Below are 23,574 nucleotides of genomic sequence, written 5' to 3' on the forward strand. Positions count from 1 at the left end.
GTGAGAAGAAAAATACTTAATGGACTTTCTAGGCGACTTTTCAGCTTTTACTGTAAAACTTGCGTGTTTATTATTATGTATGGTTAAGACAGATATTTTAAAAACTGCTTAATTAATTGCAATACATTTTAGTTTGGATGTTATAGGACTATTGTAGGATTAAGTTTTAACTTTTAATGCATAGCTGACTTCGGGATTTTCGAACTTCTTTCTAATTTTATAAATTTTGATCATGACTTCAAAACACATTCACCGATATAAATTAGTAGTAGTGGCGTCGTGTGGCATCAAAATGTTCCTATGAAATAAATTCTCTTGTGGAAACAGTTGCCACGTAGCCCACTGCAATAAATTCTCCTGGCGTCACTATAGTTTTATGTTCTTAACCACAATACACACGGCGCCGTCTCTCATTGAACATTCTCAGTTTTTAATACAGGTCAATGCACGTGATTAGATATTTTTGCGTATACAGTAGATTAATCGAGTATATAAAGCACCTACTTCATCTCAGCTTATAAGTTAGTAAAAAATACAATGGATTGGTCTTTTGCTCTCTCAAAATATTCTCTCTTCCTTTATTCATTGTTTTCATTCACAGCTACTAATTGTCTTCTTTTCGTTGCTCCTACCAAATGCCACGAACATGAAAGTCGTGCCTTGTTGCAATTTAAGGAAAGTTTTGTTATCAGTAAGTCTTCTTCATATAATCTTTTCAGTTATCCTAAAATGGCGTCTTGGAATGCAGCCATTGATTGCTGCTCATGGGATGGAATTGAATGTGATGAACACACAAATCATGTGATTAATATTGATCTTAGTAGCAGCCACATCTACGGTACAATGGATGCAAACAGTACTCTCTTTCGCCTCAAACATCTTCAAAGCCTTGATCTTGCTGATAATCACTTCAATTACTCTCAAATTCCATCTCGAATTGGTGAACTTTCACAGTTAAGGTATCTGAACCTTTCTCAAACCTATTTTTCTGGTGAAATCCCGCAACAAGTTTCACGTTTGTCCAAGTTACTTTCTCTTGATCTATGTGGTGCATCTGATTCTCTAGTTCCAGTCAATCTTTTGAGTTTGAAAATATCTACTCTAAGAAGCTTAATTCAAAACTCAACTAATCTTGAAGTTTTTCGTGTTAATTATGTAACCATTTCCTCGTCTGTACCCCATACATTCACAAATCTTACATCTTTGCAGCAAGTCTCTCTTTATCATTGTGAACTACATGGGCAATTTCTACCTGGAATATTCCATCTTCCAAACTTGAGATATTTAAATTTGGGAAATAATCAAAACCTCACTGGCACATTTCCTGATTTTCGTTCAAGTGCACAAATTACAACATTAGAACTTGATTCCACAAGTTTCTACGGTACACTTCCTGCATCGATTGGAAATCTCAATTCTTTGAATTGCTTATCAATATCATATTCCAATTTTTCTGGGTCTATTCCTTCTTCATTTAGAAACCTCACTCAGCTTACGTTTCTAGATATTGGAGGCAACAAATTCAGAGGTGATCTTTCTTCTTTCTTGCTAAATGTAACCAAACTACGCACCCTGAGAGTTGGTTTTAATGAATTTACTACTGAAACCATATCATGGATTTGTAAGTTGTCGGGACTAAATGATTTGCGCCTGGAATTTGTAAATATTGGCCACGAAATCCCATTTTGTTTCACAAATCTCACCCAATTATCAATATTATCCCTATATCAAAACAATTTAAGTGGACCAATTCCATCTTGGATAATGAACCTAACCAATTTAGCTTCCTTGGATCTTGGAAAAAATAATCTTCGGGGTGAAATTCCAATCTCTCTCTTCGAACTTGAGAACCTAGAAACTGTTTCTGTGATCAGTAATCTGTTGAAGGGAGAATTAGAGCTGGATAAATTTCTAAAGCTAAAAAGGCTCGTGCTGGTTGAATTATGTTTCAATAAATTGTCGTTAATTAGTGGAAAAAATCCGTCCAATGCAAGCCTTTCAAAAATTCAAGGGTTAGGTTTGGGATTAAGCAATTTGAGTGAGTTTCCACTTTTTATTCGGGACTTGGCTGAGCTATCACACATTTACATGCCATACAATAATGTCAGTTCATTCCCCAGCTGGATCTGGAGAAAAACAAGCCTTCGGAGCTTAATTGTTTCTTACAACTCATTAATTGGAAAAATAGATCCACAAATATGCAATTTGAACTCTCTTGTGCTTCTTGACTTGTCATTTAACAGCTTAAGTGGCAGAGTTCCCTCGTGTTTGGGAAGTTCCAGTAAACTTCTGCAAATTTTAGTGCTAAATGGAAACAAATTGACTGGCTCCTTTCCTGAGACATATACGAAGACAAGTGATCTAAGAATGATAGGTTTAAGCAATAACAATCTGCAGGGTCAATTGCCAAGAGCACTGCTAAACATTAGAATGCTAGAGTATATTGATGTCAGCCATAACCAAATCAATGATTCATTTCCCTGTTGGTTGGGAACTCTTCCGGAGCTGAAAGTTGTTGCTTTACATCATAATCATTTGTACGGATCCATAGGGTGCCCTACATCATGCACATTTACCAAACTGCATATCATTGATCTTTCCCACAATCAGTTGTCTGGAAGTTTGCCTTCAAAAACAATCCAGAATTGGAAATCAATGGAAGCTTCAAACGAGAATCAATTACAGTACGAATATTATACGGTGTTTGATTATCACATGTTGGCAAGGTTTAGCTCGTTGAAGGATGGCTCTTACGGGTATTCATTTGCACTGTGTAACAAAGGGACGACCCTGGTTTATGAAAAGCTCCAAGAGTTTTACAACTTGATAGTCATTAATCTTTCAGGTAATAAATTCTCTGGGGAGATTCCAAATGTTATAGGAAACTTAACTGGTCTTGTTTTGTTGAACCTTTCAAACAACATGCTTAGTGGCAACATTCCTTCTTCCTTAGGGAAGCTTTCAAACCTTGAAACTTTGGACCTTTCTCTCAATGCTTTATCAGGGAAGATTCCCCTACATTTGCAAGAACTGACCTTTCTTTCGCACTTTAATGTGTCCTTTAACAATCTTTCGGGTCCTATACCTCAAAATATGCAGTTTGCAACCTTCCAAAATAGTTCATTTGAGGGAAACCAAGAATTGTGTGTTAATCCATCGATCAATAAATGTGAGGAAGATGGAGAGCTGCCATTTGTTCCACCTTCCACATCTGATGATGATATAAACTCTGGAATTTTTATTGAATTTGACTGGAAAGTGGTTCTGATTGGGTATGGAGGTGGACTTCTTGTGGGATTGGCACTGGGAAGCTCTTTCAATCGTCAGATATTAGCTTGGCTTAAAAGAGTTTGTTGAGTGTGAACCAATAAATTGTGACGATGGGAGCTCTTTCCATTGTATTTGTGCCTTTCATTTTTGTACTTTCTTATCATTTATTATTATAATTGCATTTAGGTAGCAAGAGTGTGCGTATTGTTTTATGCAGTTTAGCAAGAGTTGCTTATTGCTTCATTTACTACATTGTACAATTGAATGGATGTGCAGGACAGAAACTTTTTTTTTTGTGCGTGCAAGTCCTATTGTTACTTAATTGTCATGTCACCATTGTTCCTGTTTCGAAGGTCATACAATTTTTAGTTTAACCATTGGTGCTGAAACGGTAGAACTCCTACATCAATTAACACTCTTTTGAACAAAAGTTTTTACTCAACATGGAAGTTTATAGAAAGAAACTAAGCACGATGTTATTTTTTTGCTGGTATTGGATGTGTATGTCTCTTTCGTCTGGTTCATTTAAGCTTCTTCTTTTTACATTACAGAGACTACATACATTTGTTTTTTTCTTTATATTTCTGGTTTTTATAGTCTAAATGTGTAAAAAGATAGAAACACTACAAGTACTATATAATTAATATACTTTTCATTGTTGATAAAAAAAAGATACAATTTTTAGTTCAGTAAAAATATACCACTTTTAAAGGTCTGTTAGATTAAAATATTAAATTTGGATTTGAATGAGATTACTTTAATATATTGAATCATTACATTGATTGTATGAACATTGGATCCTATTGCCGAATCAACTGATAATCAATTTTGCTTGAGATTCTATATTTATACATGATAAATGAGTACGGCATGAATTTGGATGAATTCGTCACAGCTCACATATTGATTTCTTTCTCGTAAAAATCTATTAAACCAAACTTCCTTAAAATATATTAATTATTTTGATGCTATAAAAAAATTTAAAAATATTACTAATTATATTGTATTGCATTTTAAGGCATTATCTCTTTTAAAATTTAATATTTTGATTACAATTTTATTATATCTGAGAGATAAGAGGTGAGAGTTTTTAAATTATTTTTAAGCTTAACTTTTACGTTATGTGCAAATTATGGATATCTTAAAACAGAGTATCGTTAAGTACATGCAGAATAAAGATATTGAAGTATTTTCCACTCTATTTTCCTATAAATCACCATCAAAATACGTTGATAATTCACTACTCAAAACAAAAGGTAATAATATGAGTTTAACTAAGTTATTAGATAGACAAATTAATCTTAAAAGCATGATAAATTTCTATCAATTTTATCCTTGAATACTAAGCATGAAAATGAGACTCTCCTTCCCATTTAATGTTACAAGTGGCTTGAGTATTTACAGAATATAATGAAAATCTTGCACAAATTCAATATAATTATTTACAATAGACCTTCATAATGTATTGCAGCAACACAATTGGCCCTTATGCAATATTAACAACCAAAAACACAATTTAAAACCTTTTTGAAACATATCATGGGAGGATTTCTTCTTGCTATGGATCTTGTTAACTATGGCTTCCATGTACATATTCCCTCTATAAAACCTGTTCTTTTAAGAATTATCATTATTCCCATGTCCAAAATTGGAAGTAACTGAGATGAAGACAAACTGAGAGCAGAATCTAGACAATCTATGTTCAAAATATTGAGTGGAGGTCTCTTTCTTGCAATTCTAAGTTGTATCTATTGGGATCACAGACAAATGGGATATCACCAATGCTATCAAAGAAGATTCCACCCAGATCATCATCACTACCTATCTGTGGCTGTTCACCTTTTGTGACTTCCCCATCATCAGCTTCATCTCCAGATACACTTGAATTCTTTTTGACCAATTCTCTAAACAACGAAGAGCGGAGAAGAAGGCCAAGTGCAGTGGGAGAAGATGACTTGCTGCTTGAGAATGGGTAGGGTTTGCTTCCATAATTTTCTTGCCCTACTGGGGAATTCAGAGAATCTAGGCTGAAAAAACTGTTGTGAATGACTGAAGATTTTGATTCTTCTGTCAGAGAATAATTAGATGGGGATGCCACCTTTTGACCCTCTAGTACTGCATGTGCTTCAAGTTTTGCTTCTGGGGTGCTTCCTCCTCCTGGCTTTAACCATTTTATGTAAGTGCTCAAATCAAAGTTTGTCACAGCATTGATCCCTCTGTACTCAATGGCCGCTAAGTCATAAGCTCGTGCAGCTTCCTCTTGGGTGCCTATGGTGGCCAACAAAATTTGCTGAGGCTAATGAATGAAAGAAGCATAACTATATCTTTGCTTTGTGTGTGTTTGTTGTGGAGATTTAACTTACCGTAGGTACCAAGGTAGAGATATTTGTTTCCAAAAACCCTTCCTATTCTTGCTTCCCATCTACCATTGTGGTGGTGCCTGCAAAACATTATTCAACACTCATTACTGATTCACCTTCACAAAGCAACTACTCAAAAGTCAATTTTTGTGTTTATTGATCAGAAATAAGCACCTTGCAACACCCCTATACTTTGACACACCTCTTGAAAATCCACTGCTCTTTCTGCAAAATCAATTTTCAAATAACCAGAGTCAAGAAGTCGGTTTTTTTCATGACGAAGTAACCAAAGAAGTGTACCAAAACTTATCTATATAACTTTATCTGCTGCAACTTAAATACTACTATTTCTGTCTCTTATAAAACTGCAGCTACTTCCCTACACCTTCTCAAGGTGTCCTAGAGAACAAAACCATAACTATTTACCTCCTTAAAGTTGCCAAATACTCCTCCTTGGTCATAGTCTGCATTATTTCCATATCTTTCCCGTAATCAGATATCTGTTCAAAGTACAAGGAGCGTTAGATGGATATTCGCACCTAAATGAAATATAATCTGTTACTATCAACTTACTGGAAAATTGGTGAAAGTTGAAGTTCCCCAATACTTAAGTGCAGCTAAATCATATGCTCTGGCAGCCGATTCTTCTTCATCATAAGCCCCTATGATATTGAAAGATAAATCATTGTCAACTTAAACTTGATTGACAGAATAATTAAACCAAAATCTTGGCTCTCATATCATTAAATGACTCACCAAGGTAAACTGTTAAACCAATCCCAATTCCAGTTGAAGTTCCAAACGAAAAGGATAATCATGTTAGTATGTTAGCAAGGAAAAGCAAGTGAATGAGGAAAGTAAGAAATATATAGAGCAACAATTGATGCTAAAACACCAAAAAGGAAGAACTCTACCTTGCTTCCCTTTTTTCTTCTGTGTTATGTTCCATGAGAGTTTGTCCCACAAGTGAGCTTCATACCGACCAGTCCACCTATGTCTGTTATTACAGTTAAGCAAATTAGACACAAGACCATAGTAGTTAACGCTCTTTGAAACTATAGAACAAGGAAGTTCTTTCTTATATCACCTGCTAACACCACGAAATTTTGAGCTTCTCTTTGTTGTGTTGATTGTAGAATTTTCACCACCATGTTGTTTTGGTAACTGCTGGTGATTGTTATCATCACCACTGCTAACTGCTGCAGCAACCTCTCTTCTTCGCCTCTTGACACACCGTGTAGCTTGAAGCTCACCTTCTGCCATGGACATTTGGTTCTTCCCTATAATGTTATCTTTCATCATTTCCATTTCTTATAGTGTGATGTTGTGATTGTTTGGTAGACGCTTTTTCCTTCTCAACTGTGTTTAACTTGATGAGAGGTGTGTGAGTTATGCGTTGTTCTTATAATTTGCATGCTTATTTTGGTCTTTTTATGTTTTTGTATTTATTGTTAGCTACAATGTTGTTGTTAGAAACAAGGAGGACGATAATAACGGGGAAAGTATAGCGGTCGGGTTTGTCTTGTCCTATTGCCAGCTCAAAGTCCATGAGTCTTGAACTTGCTTCATGAGAATTCTAATCACCCCTACCATATATAATAAATATAAGAACTCCTCTTTCAAAGTCATTTCATATTCACGCCCACATTTTCAATGATGCTATGATTCGCTTGCCAAAAGTTAATAGGTGTGAAGTTTGTATAGAGTTTATTATATATTAATTAACCCTCTGGTTGGTTAATCATTCACTAATAGTTTCAAGCTTTCACAAACCTAGATTGCTTAATCTTTTTCTTTAGTTTGACCAGGATTTACCCAATAGTAGGGTTAGGTTGACAAATTGTTTCCTTATGGTGTTTGTTTCTATGAGAAAACGTACACCCATTAACGTGTTTGTTTCTTAATTATGGTGTTTATTTCAGGAATAAAAATAAATTTTTATTTCAGGAACAATAATGAATATACTATAATCCACTCCCACCCTACACAATTCTATCTTAATATATGATGGTGAAAATAAGCACCATGATGTACTCGTGCCCTTAAAAATACCTTTCCTAAACTATTTAACTTTGGTTTTTAAATATTTTCTCATAAATTGGGTTTTATTCATTAGTAGACATAGAGAAATGTCACAGTAATTTATGGATGAGTTTGCAATTTAATAAAATTATGTTGGGTCATGAGTCCTGTAACGTTTTTTTATGGGCAAAGAGAATATTTAATAAATAAAAGAAGGTATACCTGAACTCATACAAGAATTAAACCATTGTTTTAAGCATTATAGTATTTGAAGATCACTCAGACAAAAAAAAAATCGTCTTTGCAAATCATGACCTAAATCTTATATATTATGTTTGGATGCTCTGTTTTTAGGAGAACTTATATATCATACTAAGGCAACATATGTATACCTAACCTGATTTTAGTAATTGTAACTTTTATATCTCAAACGTAATTTTTGTACTTTTTAAGTGATTTTCAAACATGTCACACACATATGTTTTTGGAAAAGGAAAAATAGTCCTGGAAGATGTAGAATGTATAAGGAACCCAAACAATTTGGTAATTATTAAACAATGCAAGTTTGACTTGAAACTGACAGGATTGATCAGGAATGTTTTCTTCAATTATATATGTTATTTAACAATAAAAAGACAGCATGAATATAGTATATATATTGAATATAAAAAGGTTTATGCTTTGGTGCATAATAGTGTTTCCCTTGGATTCATCACAGTCGAGTTGGAATCTTTCTTGAGGCAGAAAAGAATTTGCTTACACCACGTTATCTAAAATTTACGGTGCTACCAATGACTGAAAGCTCATAAAATATTCATCTTGTCATTTATTTATTGTTGACAATATATTTAGATTAAATACCTGTTATAGAGCTGAAAACTTGGCATCTTTATATATGTATTTTATTTGCATTTGGGTTACTGATACGGACTAGTTTAATTAATTAAGAAAAAGAAAATTTGTCTTTCAACGCATGCTTCAAGACGTGGCTTTTAGTTTAGAAAATGGAAAATAATTATTTAAGCCATAGCCATGTATCCTGAAGGTGACAATATGTCATTGTCCTTAGAGATGGCAAATAAATTCGTCCCCGTGGGTATTGCCCGAACCCGTCCCCGTTTTGACGGAGAATCCCCGCATTGACTGGGTATGGGTATGGGTATGGGGAATCCCCGACTTTTTAAGTTGGGTATGGGGATGGGTATGGGGATGTACATATACCCGCCATAATACCCGTCCCCGCCATATCTTCATTCTCGTTTAAATTATCAAAATATTCACAATTAATCAAGTAACCCATATATATATATATATATATATATATATATATATATATATATATATATATATATATATATATATATATTCTATTTTTTATTTCTTTTAATTATTTCATTTGTCATTAAACTCATTCTCATCTCCAATATATTTTTTATCTTATCATAACCTTTATGTAATTATGTTAAAATAATGTATGTTAATAAAAAAAATTATGCCTTACATTTGAATATTTATATTATTTTTTAATATTTTTATTTATTATAAATTTTCCTTTCACATGAGAATGTTTATACTCTCAATTTAAGGTAATATAAAAAAAATTCTTTACTTATTATTATTATTATTATTAATTTTTGTTTAATTTGAAGAACTCTTTTGTTTCATTAAAGTAATTTTCGTTATTTTTCAACCATTAAGTATATATGTTGATATTTGAAAAGTTTTCTTAGTTCTCTGAGATATTTTTTGTCTTATCATACCTTAGTTATACATTTGATTTCCTTTGTGTGATTTTTTTCGATAGTCTCTCAAATTATTTCTAAAACACACATTTGTTAGTTTTTTAATATTTTTATTTATTGTTTTTATTTTCATCATGTAGAATAATATATCATAATGTAATTGTTTCACTTTAAATTCTGTCTGAAGTGGTTAAAATTATATATATATATATATATAATGATATTTAGGAATAGTATATGATAATTCACTACAAGAAAAAATGAAATGGTGACTGATTTAGTCAGTAACCCATATCAGTCACTATTTTTCGTCATTGGTGGTAGTAGTTGATTTATTGTCTAAATTAGTGACTGATTCAATGATCGAATCGGTACTTGATTTAGTGACCAATTTAATTACTAATTTATTTGTAATTTAATGATAAATTTTTTGGTCACTAATGATATTTCTATTTATTTTTAACCACTTCAAACATAATTTAATAATTAGTTCTCTAAGGTTTTTTTCATTTTATCATACCTTAATTATACATTTGATTTCCTTTGTGCGATTTCTTTCGATAGTCTCTCAAATTATTTCTAAAACACACATTTGTTAGTTTTTTAATATTTTTATTTATTGTTTATTTTCATCATGTAGAATAAAATATTTCGATATATTCTATCTAATTATTTGTTATTTTATAACTCACTATTAATCATACTGTAATTTTTTTTACTTTAATTGTATAAATAACTTTTATTTACTACAATATAAAAATTTAATGTAATTTCTATGAATATTTTTTTGTCACTATGCAACATATATTGAAGTTCAAAAGATACAAAATCTATGTCAAAATTTTATTATTATGTTTATTATTTGTTTTTTGTGTTATTTTGATCAAGTGATGTATTATAACTTTTTATTAGTGTATAAAAAAGAGATTCATTATAATTTAAAAAATTGAAGTAAACAAATATTTAAAATATATTTTAATTTGAATATTTGTTCTTTGTGTCATTTTGATCAAGTGATATATTATAACTTTTATTAGTGTATAAAAAAGAGATTCATTAGAATTTAAAAAATTGAAGTAAACAAACATTTAAAATATATTTTAATTTGAATATTTGTTTTCCTTTTATACTTTTTTGAAATATTTTTTAATTTTATCAACTAAGTTCATTAATGTTGTAGTTTGCAAATTTAATAAATGTTTTGGTTCACATGAAATTTTATTTGGTATTCTAATATAAAATATAAACAATTATAATTTATTTTAATGTATTTGGCATCGAAGAAAATCCTCCTAATATTGAATATTTCATAATATTATGTTTTCTTTACCGTAATTTTTTTTCTTTTATAAAAATTAATATTGAAGTAGTTAGAACATGGGTACGGGTATGGGTACGAGATTATACCCGTTACCCGGTGGGGATGGGGATGGGAAAAAAGTTTGATACCCGTTGGGTTTGGGTATGGGGATGAGGATGAATTTTTTATGCGGGGATGGGTATGGGATAGTGAAACCCGTCCCCGCCCCGTCCCGTTGCCATCCCTAATTGTCCTCCTAAAATTAAAAGAGTTCTTGGAACATCTCTATTTTTGTGGTTTTAATGTTCAATTTGATTTCGCGTGATTACTTTAAAATTTAACATGTCGTTTGAGGAAATTGATTAGCAATGTGTTGTCTTCCTCAAGTACATAGCTGGGATATTTCGAGAAATGTGACTGAAAATAATGGTTTTCCAAGTCTATAATCAGAATACTTATGGGGATACACAGATTAAGTTTGGTAAGTAAATGTTGAACCTATAATTATAATTAAGTGAAGTTTCACTGAAATGCTATTTTGGTTATTGAAAGTATGTGGAATGCATTCAAAAGTCTTTAAAATTGAAAAGAAAATTATTCAAAAGATTTGTTAGTATTTTATCTCTTATGTCACTAATTTTTATTTTAGAGTAATATGATTGATAGATTGCACTTTCAAAAGAAATTTGGAATTTTCTAGGTTTCACAAACTAATGTAACAAACTACATTTACACTTTTAAAAACTAAAATAATTATTTATTCAGAAAGTCTCTAAAGGTAATCGAAGGAACAACCATATTATGGTTAATGTTTGTAACTATAGTGAAAATTAACCAAATAGTTAGGTCCACTTAAGACTTGGACTATTTATTAAAAATGTTGGATGTAATTATATATGTATATATATATAAAGCTTATTTATCAAAAGTTCACATTTTAAGCTTTAAAAAGACAACCGAATCCTATGGAATAGTCTATTTATACACATATATTATATTATATACGAATAAAATGTATATATAAATAATAATAACAATAAAATATAATTATTAATTATAAATGTTAAAGATCTATTTAGACTTATAGGTCTATTGATCCAGAGTCCCTGTATAAAGCATGCCTTGTAAGGGATACTTATGTCAGAATAATACTTCAAATGGATTAAGCCAAGTTTTAAAAATTGGAGTAAACAAATAAATAAATTAGGATTAGGTTTAGTTATACTAAAACATGATCTAGCTACGGTATGCTTTCACCCCCATTGACTCTGGGTAATTAATTAACATCTGTGAAGGTTTTAGAATTAAGAAAATGATGGCGTTGACTTTATATATATATATATATATATATATATATATATATATATATATATGTGTTGTTTTAGTAGAATAATCCAAACGTTCAATGAATATGAGTTAAGAGAAAGAAAGAAAGAAAAATGTTTTTGAAATGATTGGGATGTTTGGCATGCATGCAACTCATTCTCTTCCCCAAAGTAACAAAAACAATGCATGGAGAAATAATATAGAGATGGTTGAAAAAGTTGGAGGAAAAGCAGTTGAATTTGTAAATGTAAACGAAAGTTGATATATTGTTGTAAATAGAGATATTAATATTGTACAAAGTAAAATGGGTAATGAAAGAAAGATTGTGAAAGACATCCTCTGTCTAAAGCAGAAGAGCCACCGGTTACAGTAGACCCTAGAGGATTGATTCCCTACGAATTATTAATTACTTAGTTGTTGTTTGCTTAATTAAGGGGTAATTAAGCAGTAAGTAATACTAATTAAGAAAAAGCCATGGACCTTAATCCTCTAATCTAGCAAGGGTTTCCCACTTTGCATTTGAGGGTTCCAGCAAAGCGTGTGAGCCTGTTGGCTTGAGAGCCATGTCTAGGTTTCATGAGATACCCTTTGTTGAATGGAAGCTTCCCGAGAGGTTTCCCTGACTGAATAAATTTAGCCCCATTCATGAACACATCGTTCTCCGATCTCCATTGCCATTTCCCCCACACGGGAGGTTCTGCATAGTCCCTGTGCGTCACTTCCTTCGCCTTGTCGTCGTCCGGTGCAATGAACCGGTTTCCTTGGCTCAGAATGGTTGGCCCTGAGCTCCCACCAATGGCATACATTATCCAGTGAGTGTAATCGTTGTTCAACACATGGAAGAAACCCCATCTGCATCGGGGCATTCTCTGGATCAGACCCTGCCCGAAATGGTTGAATGCCACCGTCACCTGCATTATCTTGTCATCGGGGTAGGTGTCGCTCGCTCCGAACAACATCACCTGATTCAATAATCAATCAATAAAGGTGAATGAAGAGTAAAATATCAAAAGACATGAATTTATAATTAATTTACATCGTTGTGTTTGGTCATGTGGCAATTTGAGACGGTGATTGCAGTGGAACCCTGGATAATATCGACGAGACCATCCTCGCATTCAGCGAGTGAGATGTGATCGATCCAAATGTTTGAAGAGCCGAAAATGGAGATGGCATCACCATCAGCCCTTGTTCTTGTTCCGACATGGTCCCAAGAGTCTCTGATCGTGCCACCTGGCGTCGACTTGATCTGGTGTATTTTAAGCCCATGGATGATAATGTTGTTCACGTACTGCATGGTAAGACCTGCACCACCCTTGATGACCACGGTGTGGCCGCGACCGTCGATGGTTTTGTCAGAAGAAATCAACAACTCGTAGTTGAGCTTGATTATCATGCTTTTTGAAAATATGATCCAGAGTGGGTCCTTTTGTATAACACCGTAGCGTAGGGTTCCTTCTTTAGGGTCAACGGGATCATCGTCAGAGGGATCAGAGACAGTGTAGATTTTGCCCTTGGATCCTCCGGTGGCCCTTCTTCCAAAACCCTTGACGCAACTGGCTAACTTAAAACGGTTTTTGGCCCAGCTTTTCTTGCACCTCCAACAACGATCGATTGGGTTGAGGGCCAAGCATGGTCCTTTGTATTTCTTCTTATCCTTCTCCTCCTTCATCTCCCTCCTTGTTGTTGTTGTGCTGTTTGATTCCTTCTTTGGCTTCTTCCTAGTAGTCCGGCATCAAACAATTTGTGAGCATCATGTATACATAATAATGAGTTTGATGATTCAAGTACTTACTCCTTAACATGCAAGTTATTGTGCTGGGAAGTGACGTTTGTAGGGTCAGGCACGTAGGATTTCAGAGCGATTTCATGGGCCTTCATAGCTCGTTCTTTGAGAAATTCGTCCATCGTACCAATGCCACCCTCAAGGCATGGAATAGTAATGGCAAAAGCGACCAGGACAATTGCAACCTTGCATGAACTTCCTGCCATTATGCTTTCCAATGCCTCTTGTCTTTTTTCGACTTTGTTTTCGAGTTTTTTCTCTTTTTTCTTTTGCTTCAGATACTATACCTTTATTTTGTTCTTGGTTTAGAAGGCAAGGACAGAGCCTTCGATCGGTCTATATTTGAGCCTTTTAGAGTCTACAAAATAGACCTTACCAAGCCAATACAGATTATTAGAGCAAAACACTTTATTTAGGTCCACAGCATAGCGCTCAATTGAGCTGTTTAGAGAACCAAGTTCTGCCAACTTAAATAATGCTCCCATTCCTTCAACACTCAAACCTTCACTTCTAAATTTAGAACCCTCATTCTATTTCTGTGCCTATTTTCAATTTCGTTCGGTTAATGCAATGTTGCTTCAAAATGAAATCACTGTTCATCCGTTCACTTAGCCTACAATTTCTCATCACTATTTTCTTTGCTTCTCCGTTTGAATAGCCATTGCTGAAATTTGTTATGTAGGTCTTAGCAGTTACTATTTATCAGCCACATAAATGTGTTAGTTTGTTTCACCATATATCTATTTTGAAACACTTGCATGCCTTACTATTAAAGTCTATATCTCGTTTATATGGTGGGGAATGTAGTTAGGATCACCTACTTTTCTTTTGGACAACGTAAAAATTACTTTAAAAACAAAGTTCGTGGAAAAAACATGCTAAATTTAATGCTATAGTCACTTACTTTTTTAAATTTTAAATATTGCTTAAATTAAAATTTCTTCAATGTTGATATTCTTGAAATTTTCTATTTTCATTAAAAAATAGAAGTCAAAAAGCTTTAAAATAAGCTTCTTTTTATATAGAAGTCAAATCCAAATTATGTTCAATTATTCAATTAAATTGAAGGAAATAAACACTTATTCTTGAAAGAATTGTACAAGTAAGCAATTAATTTACTTTCTAAACAAAATATAAAGTATATGTAGCAAGAATTATTGTTATTATTATTTATTATTATTAAACGTAATGGAAACAATGTATATAGAATTGAGAAGATGGTTTCTATCTAATGAAATTAGACGTGGAAATTATCAAAATTGTAAAAAACAATTAATGTAATTTAAATTAAGGTAAAAGAATTGAAGACAAATAAAAATTAAATTTCGTGGATAGAGTCTACACCAATTCATTTAAATAAAAATATTTGTTTAAATAAAAAAAAGGCTATATAACTTTTAAAAAATAAATAAAACTACTAAAATATTAATAAGAATTTAACAATTTTGAAAAATCTAAATTTTGAATTATATAATAATATTTTTTCTACGAAACTAAAATTTTATTTACATAATGACGCATATGTAATTATATCCTTAAGTGTCTTTTTACATTTCTCAACTATATCATCAGTTACTTGTCAAACACTTAGCTTATCAGCTAAAAAACTTATGAATTAAAAAAATTATATGTTAATTTTGATAAAGAAACAGTAAAGATGAGTACTCCCCAACAATAAAGAAAACAATCAATAACCCTAATGTCAATTTGTATATTTTCTACAATAAAAAGAAATTCAATATTGTGCCATTCCATCGATTAAAGATTCATATAGTTATTCCAAAATTCACCATTATAGTTTCCATTATTTTGTATACTACTAACTAACTAAATCTAATTAATAATTTTTATGACATCAAATTTTAGACAAGTGATTAACTTCATTTAAAAAAAATATTCAAGTATTTTTTTATATAAATTAGTTGGAACATTTCAAATACTTCTTTTAATATAGTTTTTTCTTATAAATAAATATATATATATATATATATATATATATATATATATATATATATATATATATATATATATATATAAATCCGGGTAATTCTCATATTAACATTAGAGAATCCGTTTGTCAATTATATTTTTTTATCGGCAATAAATATATTTATAATGAATATTAAATATCAGGTTCATTTACTCTCCATCAGTAATGAGTACTTAATATATAAATATTGGAAAATGTTTATTTTAACATCATCTTTTTTACAATTTTTTAAGAGTATTTTTAACCATTGTATTTGAAAAGAGATTAAAGGATAAAATAGTGATATAAAGTATGTGTAAAAATTTATTGGATATCAAAATAACAGTACACATGCCTTATTTAAAAGAAGAAACAGGTTTTTTTTTTTTTTGCCGAAAAAAAAAATCAAACGTGACAAACTAAGTATCAACCTTGCTCGAAGAGGGATTCATGTACTTAATTAGTATCTAGCATTGTTCAAACAATAATGTGTTTAATCTTCGTTAAAAAAAATTTAAAGTTTGAATTTAATTCATTTACTAACTAAAATATTTCTAGAGATGTAAGTCAGTCGATAAAAGTTTTATCTAGCTAAACCTATTTTATAATAAAAATTCTAAAAAACTTACATCATTATATTTGCTTAGAGTTGTTCAGAATTATAATTTTCTTATATCATTATGTAATATGTAAAATTATTTGTATATAATATGTAATAAATTGTTTATTTAAAAATCTATTTTGTAATCAAAGTTTTAAATAATATGCAACTTTTGGACATTGATAATCTTATAAACTTAACTTTTAATATAAGTTAAAGGGCACATAAATATATAATTTTAAAACATTAATTATAATAAAATTAATTTAATAAAAACCAAATATTACTATTTATAAATAGATCGTATAATTAATCTTGAATAAAAATCTAAAACTTTTATCATTTTAAGTAAACAGACTTTAAGAAATCTAGATCTAACATATTTCTTAAAATAGGTCTAACATCAGATTCCTCCATACATCTGAATATAAAAATAAGGGTTAAATATGTTTTTGGTCCTTTAACTTTTAGTGAGTTTTGGAATTAGTCCATTTCGAAACTTTGAATCAATTTAGTCTTTCATCTCTCGAAATACGTAGATTTGGTCCTTTTAATCAAATTTTGTTACGTTTATTTGACATTTCAAACACGTTTCATGATAGTATTTGATTTAACATTAAAGTAAAAATGTGTCAAACAATATAAACAACTCAAATACAATCATGAAATGCGTACGAAACATCAAATAAACGTAACAAAATTTGATTAAAAGGACTAAATCCACATATTTCGAAAGATGAAAGACTAAATTGGTCTAAAGTTTCGAAATGGACTAATTCCAAAATTCACTAAAACTTAAGGGACCAAAAACATATTTAACCCTAAAAATAAAATAAGATTCCAACACGTTTCAGTGGCTATAACTACAATCATCACAACAACAAAACCATAGTAGTATACGTAATACATTATAGAATTATGATAGCATCGTATTCTGATCATAAAAGAAAACCTAATGATTAATATTGTTATTCTTGAAAAAAATATGTGGTGAAGTATGAAGATCTTTATAGGACAGCATCACCGAGAAAAAGGGCTTTATTTAAAGAATGAACAATGGCTATATGCATGTAGTTAATAAGATAGCTCGGAAAAAAGATTAATTTTAACATTAACAATATAAGTGGTAGGGTTGGTCAAAAGTTGCCACTGCTGCACCAACGACTGTTTATTATTAACTTAAAAACTAGCTAACTTTAACTTTAGCAGAAAGAAGACCTGATGTCTATTAACATCTACAACCAATTTACATTTATATAAAATAAACATTCCTTCCTTCCAACATCAAAACACAAACAGGCTTAAGAGTCAAGTCAATATATTGGAAAAAAATCTCGTTCACATATAATAAAGACAAGAGAAGATGAGTATGGTTGGAAATAATTTAAATGTGAGTCAAAAGTCATTACATTCGATAAAATATACAAAGTTAAACACTATATAAGAAATAATAAAGACTCATAACATCATTGTCTGTAAGATTTTGAGATAAAAGTGGTGTCAAAAGTCTTATATGTGTAAAACCAATATCATATATATCTAGAATCACAATCTCTTAATTATTATAATCCATATATAAAAATATATACATAAACCCAACAAATTCATATAAAAATGTAAGATAAGACATTATAATTTGGGTTTATGAGAAGAAGCAAATATTTTACTTTCACGAATAAAATTATGAATATTTGGGAAAACTTAAGAAAGTTGACTTCATTATGAATGTTTTGCATGAACTTATTAAGAAGACTGAAATGTAAGTTTTGTTTTGTTCAAGAGACTTAATATTTTTGTATCATTGAGAAATAATCATTTCTTGTATACATATTCTTTCGCTTGAGGGACAACTACCTTTAATATTAATTAGTGCTACGGTAAACGACTTCATTTATTGTAATTTAACAGTTTTAATATTAATTAGTCACTCATCTACTACTATATTTATAGTGATACATAGGAATTTGGATTTTTTTTCCGAGTTTGTGTGTTGTTCCTATAGATGTGTTTTTAAAATATCTTAGTGGCCACTAATTTTAAAAAATTTAAAATATATGAAAAATGTTACTAAAATATTAACATAATATATTTTTAATACTCACGGTAAGCTGGATATCGATATACAGCGAGTGATGTTCTCCAAATCAAAGTATATTCCACTTTCTTTTCATATGCATCTCTATTAAATTTTTCACATTGTTGTATTAATATTCAAAACTTGGAATGATTCTCTCAACAAAATTATATATTCTTGTTATATTTTCTTCAACTGCTTGGAAATAGAATCAGAATAAACCCAAATTATGATATATATATATATATATATATATATATATATATATATATATATATATATATATATATATATATATATATATATATTTATATATATAAAATAAAAAGTATGTACATGTGATGTGATTATGTATATTTATTAAGACTTGTTTGTTTACTGTTTTGAAAAACAATGTTCAGTTTTTTAGTTTTTAAAAACTAAAAAACTTATTTGATGAATGTATTTGTTGAAATGGTTTAAAATAACATTGTCCTGTTTTTTAAAATTAAAAAAAAAAAACAAAAAAAGGTTTACATTCAGAGCAGGGTTAAACAAAATTTTTACATACAAGCGTAAATAGGAACTGCTGGAGTTAGAAAATTGATCCTATGAAACCCTTAGATTGTAGACAGCACTTTGTACTCTTTGGGCATGAGATCAGGAATAATTAAGGGAAAAAAAAAATATAATGGTTTATATGAAGTAAAAAGAGAAGAGATAAATTAGTGTTATACTGATAAATAAATTCATGCTAGTGATATTATTTTAACTCATTTTCATACGAGTTAAGAATATTCAAATTCATCAAGATAAAGGTATATGAATATGGTAATATTATTCTACTTGTAAATATCAGAATATTTTTAATTTATTTGATAGTTTATTATCTTTTCAAAATACACTTAGTACTGTAAGTGTATTGTTTTAATTAAATCGTTTTTATAAGATTGACAAAATTCTTTGTTATACTTTTATTTGGTATATATTAGTTAAGTTAAATTTCTTTGACAGTATTAATGGACCTTCAACTTGGGGATTGTGTAGCTATTATGCTAAGGAACATTGTGTCGGAAACTTTGTATGGACAATAAGTTTTCTTGTCTCGTTCAAATATCTCTTTGGTCTTGTTAGTGGGAATCACATAAAAATAAGTGTTACATTTGACAATGAGTTTTTCAGGACTAAAAATACCAGTGTGAAAGTGATATATCAACATAATCAATTGTTTTATATCAGAAAATTTATTCTCTTTCTCACATTTATATATAAACTTCAACTTCTATATATCTCTTCTTTAAACGCTGGGGAATAACGATGTTTTTCTACTTAATTCACCACAATATTTTAAATACTCTTATTAAATACTCTTAATAAATTAAATATTTTTTATACACTGTGAATAGACAATATAAATAAACAAATGATTTATGTTTCTTTTAGAATTTAGTATAAAATCTTTCTAATCTATATCTGTTTAGCATCGTCCCTGCATGAAAAGACAATTTAATGAGCTTGGTGGGATTGAGTTTTATATTCTCTTACAAAGACAACATGAAGAAAGAGATGATGGGTCTTTTATGGCAAAAAAATCACGTTTTGGAAAGTAAATTCCCTGCTGCAACACTTTTGACCAAAACTGGAAAGAATTCTTCTTCACACAGTTCTTAACAGTCCTTAGTTACTTAACTTCCAATTAACTTCTTTATTCTTCCTTCCCAGCACCGAAAAGCTTTAAAGAAATATTTTATAGGAAAAAGAAGTCTCAAGATTAAGCAAAAATTTTGAAGCAAAAATTTGGGAAACCAAGATTAGTTTTTGCATGTTCAAGAATGAGGATTATTCATAGGAATATCAGACAAAGGCTGAACACAAACTGAAACGAAAAATAGGGCACTTGAATTTATGTTCTTTTACAATAAAAAAATAACTGAACTGTATCATGATTTTGTCTTCTGATAGTGATTTGCTATTTGTCAGCATATACACTGTCTAGGTCTGCTTTCTTAAAGAACCTATGAACCGAAAGACTATGCCAAGAAGATGAAAATTGGAATCTAATTTTTATATACTTCAAGTGGACTTAAATGCCCTCACTTTATTTCATCATTAAGCTCTTTTCTAACCAAAATTGTGAAATCGTAATGTCTACACCAAAATACCATCAGATTCATGATATCTATTCATGAAGTATCACAGTGCAGTATCACAGTTTAAGAGAATAATACAACTAGACTACAGTGCACTTTGCAAAAACGAAGTTGAGAACTCCGAATAGATCATAACTCAGCTTAACAAAAGAAGAAAAAACAAGAAAGAATGATCCAGCAGACGACAAACCTGAGAGGATAATTATATGCTGTCTTACTCAAAGTACAAAGGTTGTTTTCAATACTAATTAACTGTTGTGACTAAGAGTTCATAAAGCAGCAACCTTACTATTACGCTAAGGTTCATTTTCGGGAAAAGGGGAAGAAAAAAGAAGCTGCTAAAATTAGCAATCCAATCCTATTACAGGTACAAGCTTTTCATTTAGAATTACACTGCTATTATCATAGTAAATGTTTACATTCAGAGTTGGTTTAGATTGTAGAAATGAAAATATAAACTTATTGAAATATACCGCAAGAGAAACATCTAAATCTTGTCTTATTAACCTTAAGTCACTTTTTGAGTGTGCAGAAGAAAGCCTCTGAAGAAGTTTCTTAAACCATTATTCATGGACAAAATAGCCTAAAAAGCATGCAAGGGAGCTTAAGAAGGTGTAGGTGATCCTAAATTTTCCTACACTAGCAATCATGATTTCCCTAGCAGAAGCCTATCATGTAGTGGCAGCCACTGTCCCATTATATGTGACCATGATACTGGCCTATGTTTCTGTGAAATGGTGGAAGATCTTCACACCAGATCAATGTTCAGGCATAAACAAATTTGTGGCAAAGTTCTCCATCCCCCTCTTGTCATTTCAAATCATTTCCTCGAACAACATCTACAAAATGAGCCTCAAACTCTTATATGCCGATTTTGTTCAGAAATTGCTTGCCTTTTTAGTCTTCATAGCAATCACGAAGATCAGTGGCCGAGGAGGGTTAAAGTGGATCATAACGGGTTTGTCATTAACAACACTTCCCAACACTTTGATTCTAGGAATTCCTCTGATGAAAGCTATGTATAAGGGTGATGCAGTTGTTCTCCTTGCTCAGATTATTTTCTTGCAGAGCATGATCTGGTACAATTTGTTGTTGTTTCTTTATGAACTTGATGCTGTCAACACCAGGCCTGCTGTAGCTGCACCACCATCACAAGGTTCAGCTGGTAGGTGTTTATAGCAGGTTAATTTTACTTGTAAGAAATGAGATTTAGAGTGATTAATATACGTGAAACAAAATAGTGATTAACTTAGCAAAACACTGATCTAGATTCGTTCTTCTTCTTGCCATTACTTTTCTCTCATAAGCCATAATTGATATATGCATAGATAGATAATATATTATTGATCAGTTAATCCTGTTCAACCAAGTAAAGTGATCTAAGAGAGTCAGATTAAATGGGGCCTGAACATTAATATATTTTAAGAGTAACTATATTTGAACACTATATATATTATATGCTTGTACAAATCAGTTTTTATATGTTAACATGTTTCTGTGCGATCTTTTCTTTCTCTACCTTCTCATTTAGATGCCATTTGAATATTTAAATACAATTTTGTTAGGAAAGTATATATATCCCAGTGTTTTAGTAGCAACATATCATGTTGGTTTAGCATATGGTGTAAAATTTTACTGCAGATATTTCCATAAAACTGAACCAGAAATAAAAATTGTATAATTTTTCTGTGTTGTAATAAGGAGAAACAGACGCAGATCGTGAGGTACAATCAAAAGGAGAAGAAGACGTAGACCCTAGAACAAAAAGGAAGCTGAAGGTGTTGCCCATTCTTGCCAAAGTGGGAAAGAAGCTAATAAAAAATCCTAATACATATGCAACTTTAACGGGTCTTATTTGGTCAAGCATACATTTCAGGTAATTATAACATGTCAGTCATCATGCCATTAAGATCATTGTATTTAAATTCCTGATCATACACAATAATTAAGGTGAGAAACAAGGTTAATTAAGTTGTGCAGGTGGGGATTACACATGCCTGAAATTGTTAATCAGTCAATAGAAATATTATCCAATGGAGGCCTTGGCATGGCAATGTTCAGCCTAGGTAAGTAAAAGCAAAAATCCATGGTTTCTGGTTATGAAAATTGCATTAAAGGGTATAAATTTTGTATATTTGTTGATGGAGATTGGTATCAGGTGTGTTTATGGCATCACAGTCGAGCATGATAGCATGTGGGCCAAGGATGACAATGGTGGCAGTAGTACTGAAATTTGTGGTTGGACCTGGTCTTATGACAGTGGCTTCTCTTCTCATAGGATTAAGATGCACACTGTTCAAAGTCACAATTGTTCAGGTCATTTTCCCTTTAATATTTTTTATTTATTTTTTCTACTTTTCAGGTCATTTAAAGGTAAATAGTTTGCATGATCATGATCTTGCATGTGGCAGGCAGCTCTACCTCAGGGAATTGTTCCTTTTGTTTTCGCCAAAGAATATAATGTTCATCCAGCTGTTTTAAGCACAGCGTAAGTCTTCAAATATCTTCTTCTTTTCTCTATTTTTATTATTTTGTTTTTGTTTAAAAAAAATAAAGAGGTGTGGAGATTTGATGTTTTGTTATTGTTTTTGATGGCAGGATCTTGTTAGGAATGGTGATGGCCTTGCCGGTGGAATTAGGCTTCTACTTCCTCTTAGCAATTTGAAGTGCTGGGTAAAGTACTTATGCTATATATATGAACAACAATAACCAGCATTACATTGCTGTTACAATAATTTACAAATATATACTTATAAATTTACTACATTATACATTCATTGTAATTACAAAACATCCGAGTTCGCCGAGGCTAATTAATATTGGGTTGCTTATAAATAAATAAATAAATATTGTATTATATTATTGTATATATTGTTACATAAATGTTTCAGGAAAAATAAGAGTTGTTTTAGTTCCTTCAAGCAAGAAAAAAACCAAGGAGTTGTTATATTAGTTCTAATTTATGGATCATTTACTTTTTGTGAGTATATGTACT

The 23,574-nt window shown here is 30.9% G+C and overlaps 4 protein-coding genes across 10 annotated transcripts; 2 read left to right on the forward strand and 2 right to left on the reverse strand.

Annotated features, from left to right (window-relative positions):
• Positions 1-415: 415 nt before the first annotated feature.
• On the forward strand, positions 416-3,463 carry LOC114186257 (receptor-like protein 6). The gene has a single exon (XM_028074300.2). It carries the CDS (start codon positions 538-540, stop codon positions 3,355-3,357), a length of 2,820 nt encoding a protein of 939 aa, XP_027930101.2. The 5' UTR covers positions 416-537; the 3' UTR covers positions 3,358-3,463.
• Positions 3,464-4,642: 1,179 nt separating this feature from the next.
• LOC114186141 (uncharacterized) lies at positions 4,643-7,119 on the reverse strand. Its single transcript, XM_028074170.2, has 8 exons — positions 6,718-7,119; positions 6,545-6,627; positions 6,387-6,395; positions 6,204-6,292; positions 6,057-6,130; positions 5,805-5,855; positions 5,634-5,710; positions 4,643-5,538 (listed from the first exon to the last, which is right to left on the reverse strand). The coding sequence occupies exons 1-8, from the start codon at positions 6,936-6,938 to the stop codon at positions 4,973-4,975; spliced, it is 1,170 nt and encodes a 389-aa protein (XP_027929971.1). The 5' UTR covers positions 6,939-7,119; the 3' UTR covers positions 4,643-4,972.
• Positions 7,120-12,258: 5,139 nt separating this feature from the next.
• LOC114184807 (pectate lyase-like) lies at positions 12,259-14,241 on the reverse strand. Its single transcript, XM_085672935.1, has 3 exons — positions 13,816-14,241; positions 13,057-13,741; positions 12,259-12,982 (listed from the first exon to the last, which is right to left on the reverse strand). Exons 1-3 carry the CDS (start codon positions 14,010-14,012, stop codon positions 12,515-12,517), a joined length of 1,350 nt encoding a protein of 449 aa, XP_085529061.1. The 5' UTR covers positions 14,013-14,241; the 3' UTR covers positions 12,259-12,514.
• A 6,532-nt stretch (positions 14,242-20,773) lies between these two features.
• Positions 20,774-23,563, forward strand: LOC114185843 (putative auxin efflux carrier component 8). Of its 7 annotated transcripts, none has more exons than XM_085673516.1 (7): positions 20,774-20,946; positions 21,112-21,744; positions 22,281-22,455; positions 22,542-22,645; positions 22,738-22,895; positions 22,995-23,067; positions 23,178-23,563. In XM_085673516.1, the coding sequence occupies exons 2-6, from the start codon at positions 21,228-21,230 to the stop codon at positions 23,058-23,060; spliced, it is 1,020 nt and encodes a 339-aa protein (XP_085529642.1). In that variant the 5' UTR covers positions 20,774-20,946; positions 21,112-21,227; the 3' UTR covers positions 23,061-23,067; positions 23,178-23,563. The 7 variants fall into 7 exon arrangements, with proteins under 7 accessions (XP_085529642.1, XP_085529639.1, XP_085529640.1 ...); XM_085673513.1 differs by having other exon boundaries at positions 20,787-20,946; positions 22,284-22,455; positions 22,991-23,067; positions 23,178-23,554; XM_085673514.1 differs by having other exon boundaries at positions 20,787-20,946; positions 22,290-22,455; positions 22,991-23,067; positions 23,178-23,554.
• The last annotated feature ends 11 nt before the right edge of the window (positions 23,564-23,574 follow it).

The sequence above is a fragment of the Vigna unguiculata genome, chromosome 5 (assembly GCF_037176805.1).
Source record: "Vigna unguiculata cultivar grain cowpea cultivar isolate G323 ecotype 2 chromosome 5, ASM3717680v1, whole genome shotgun sequence".
Lineage (NCBI taxonomy): Eukaryota > Viridiplantae > Streptophyta > Magnoliopsida > Fabales > Fabaceae > Vigna > Vigna unguiculata.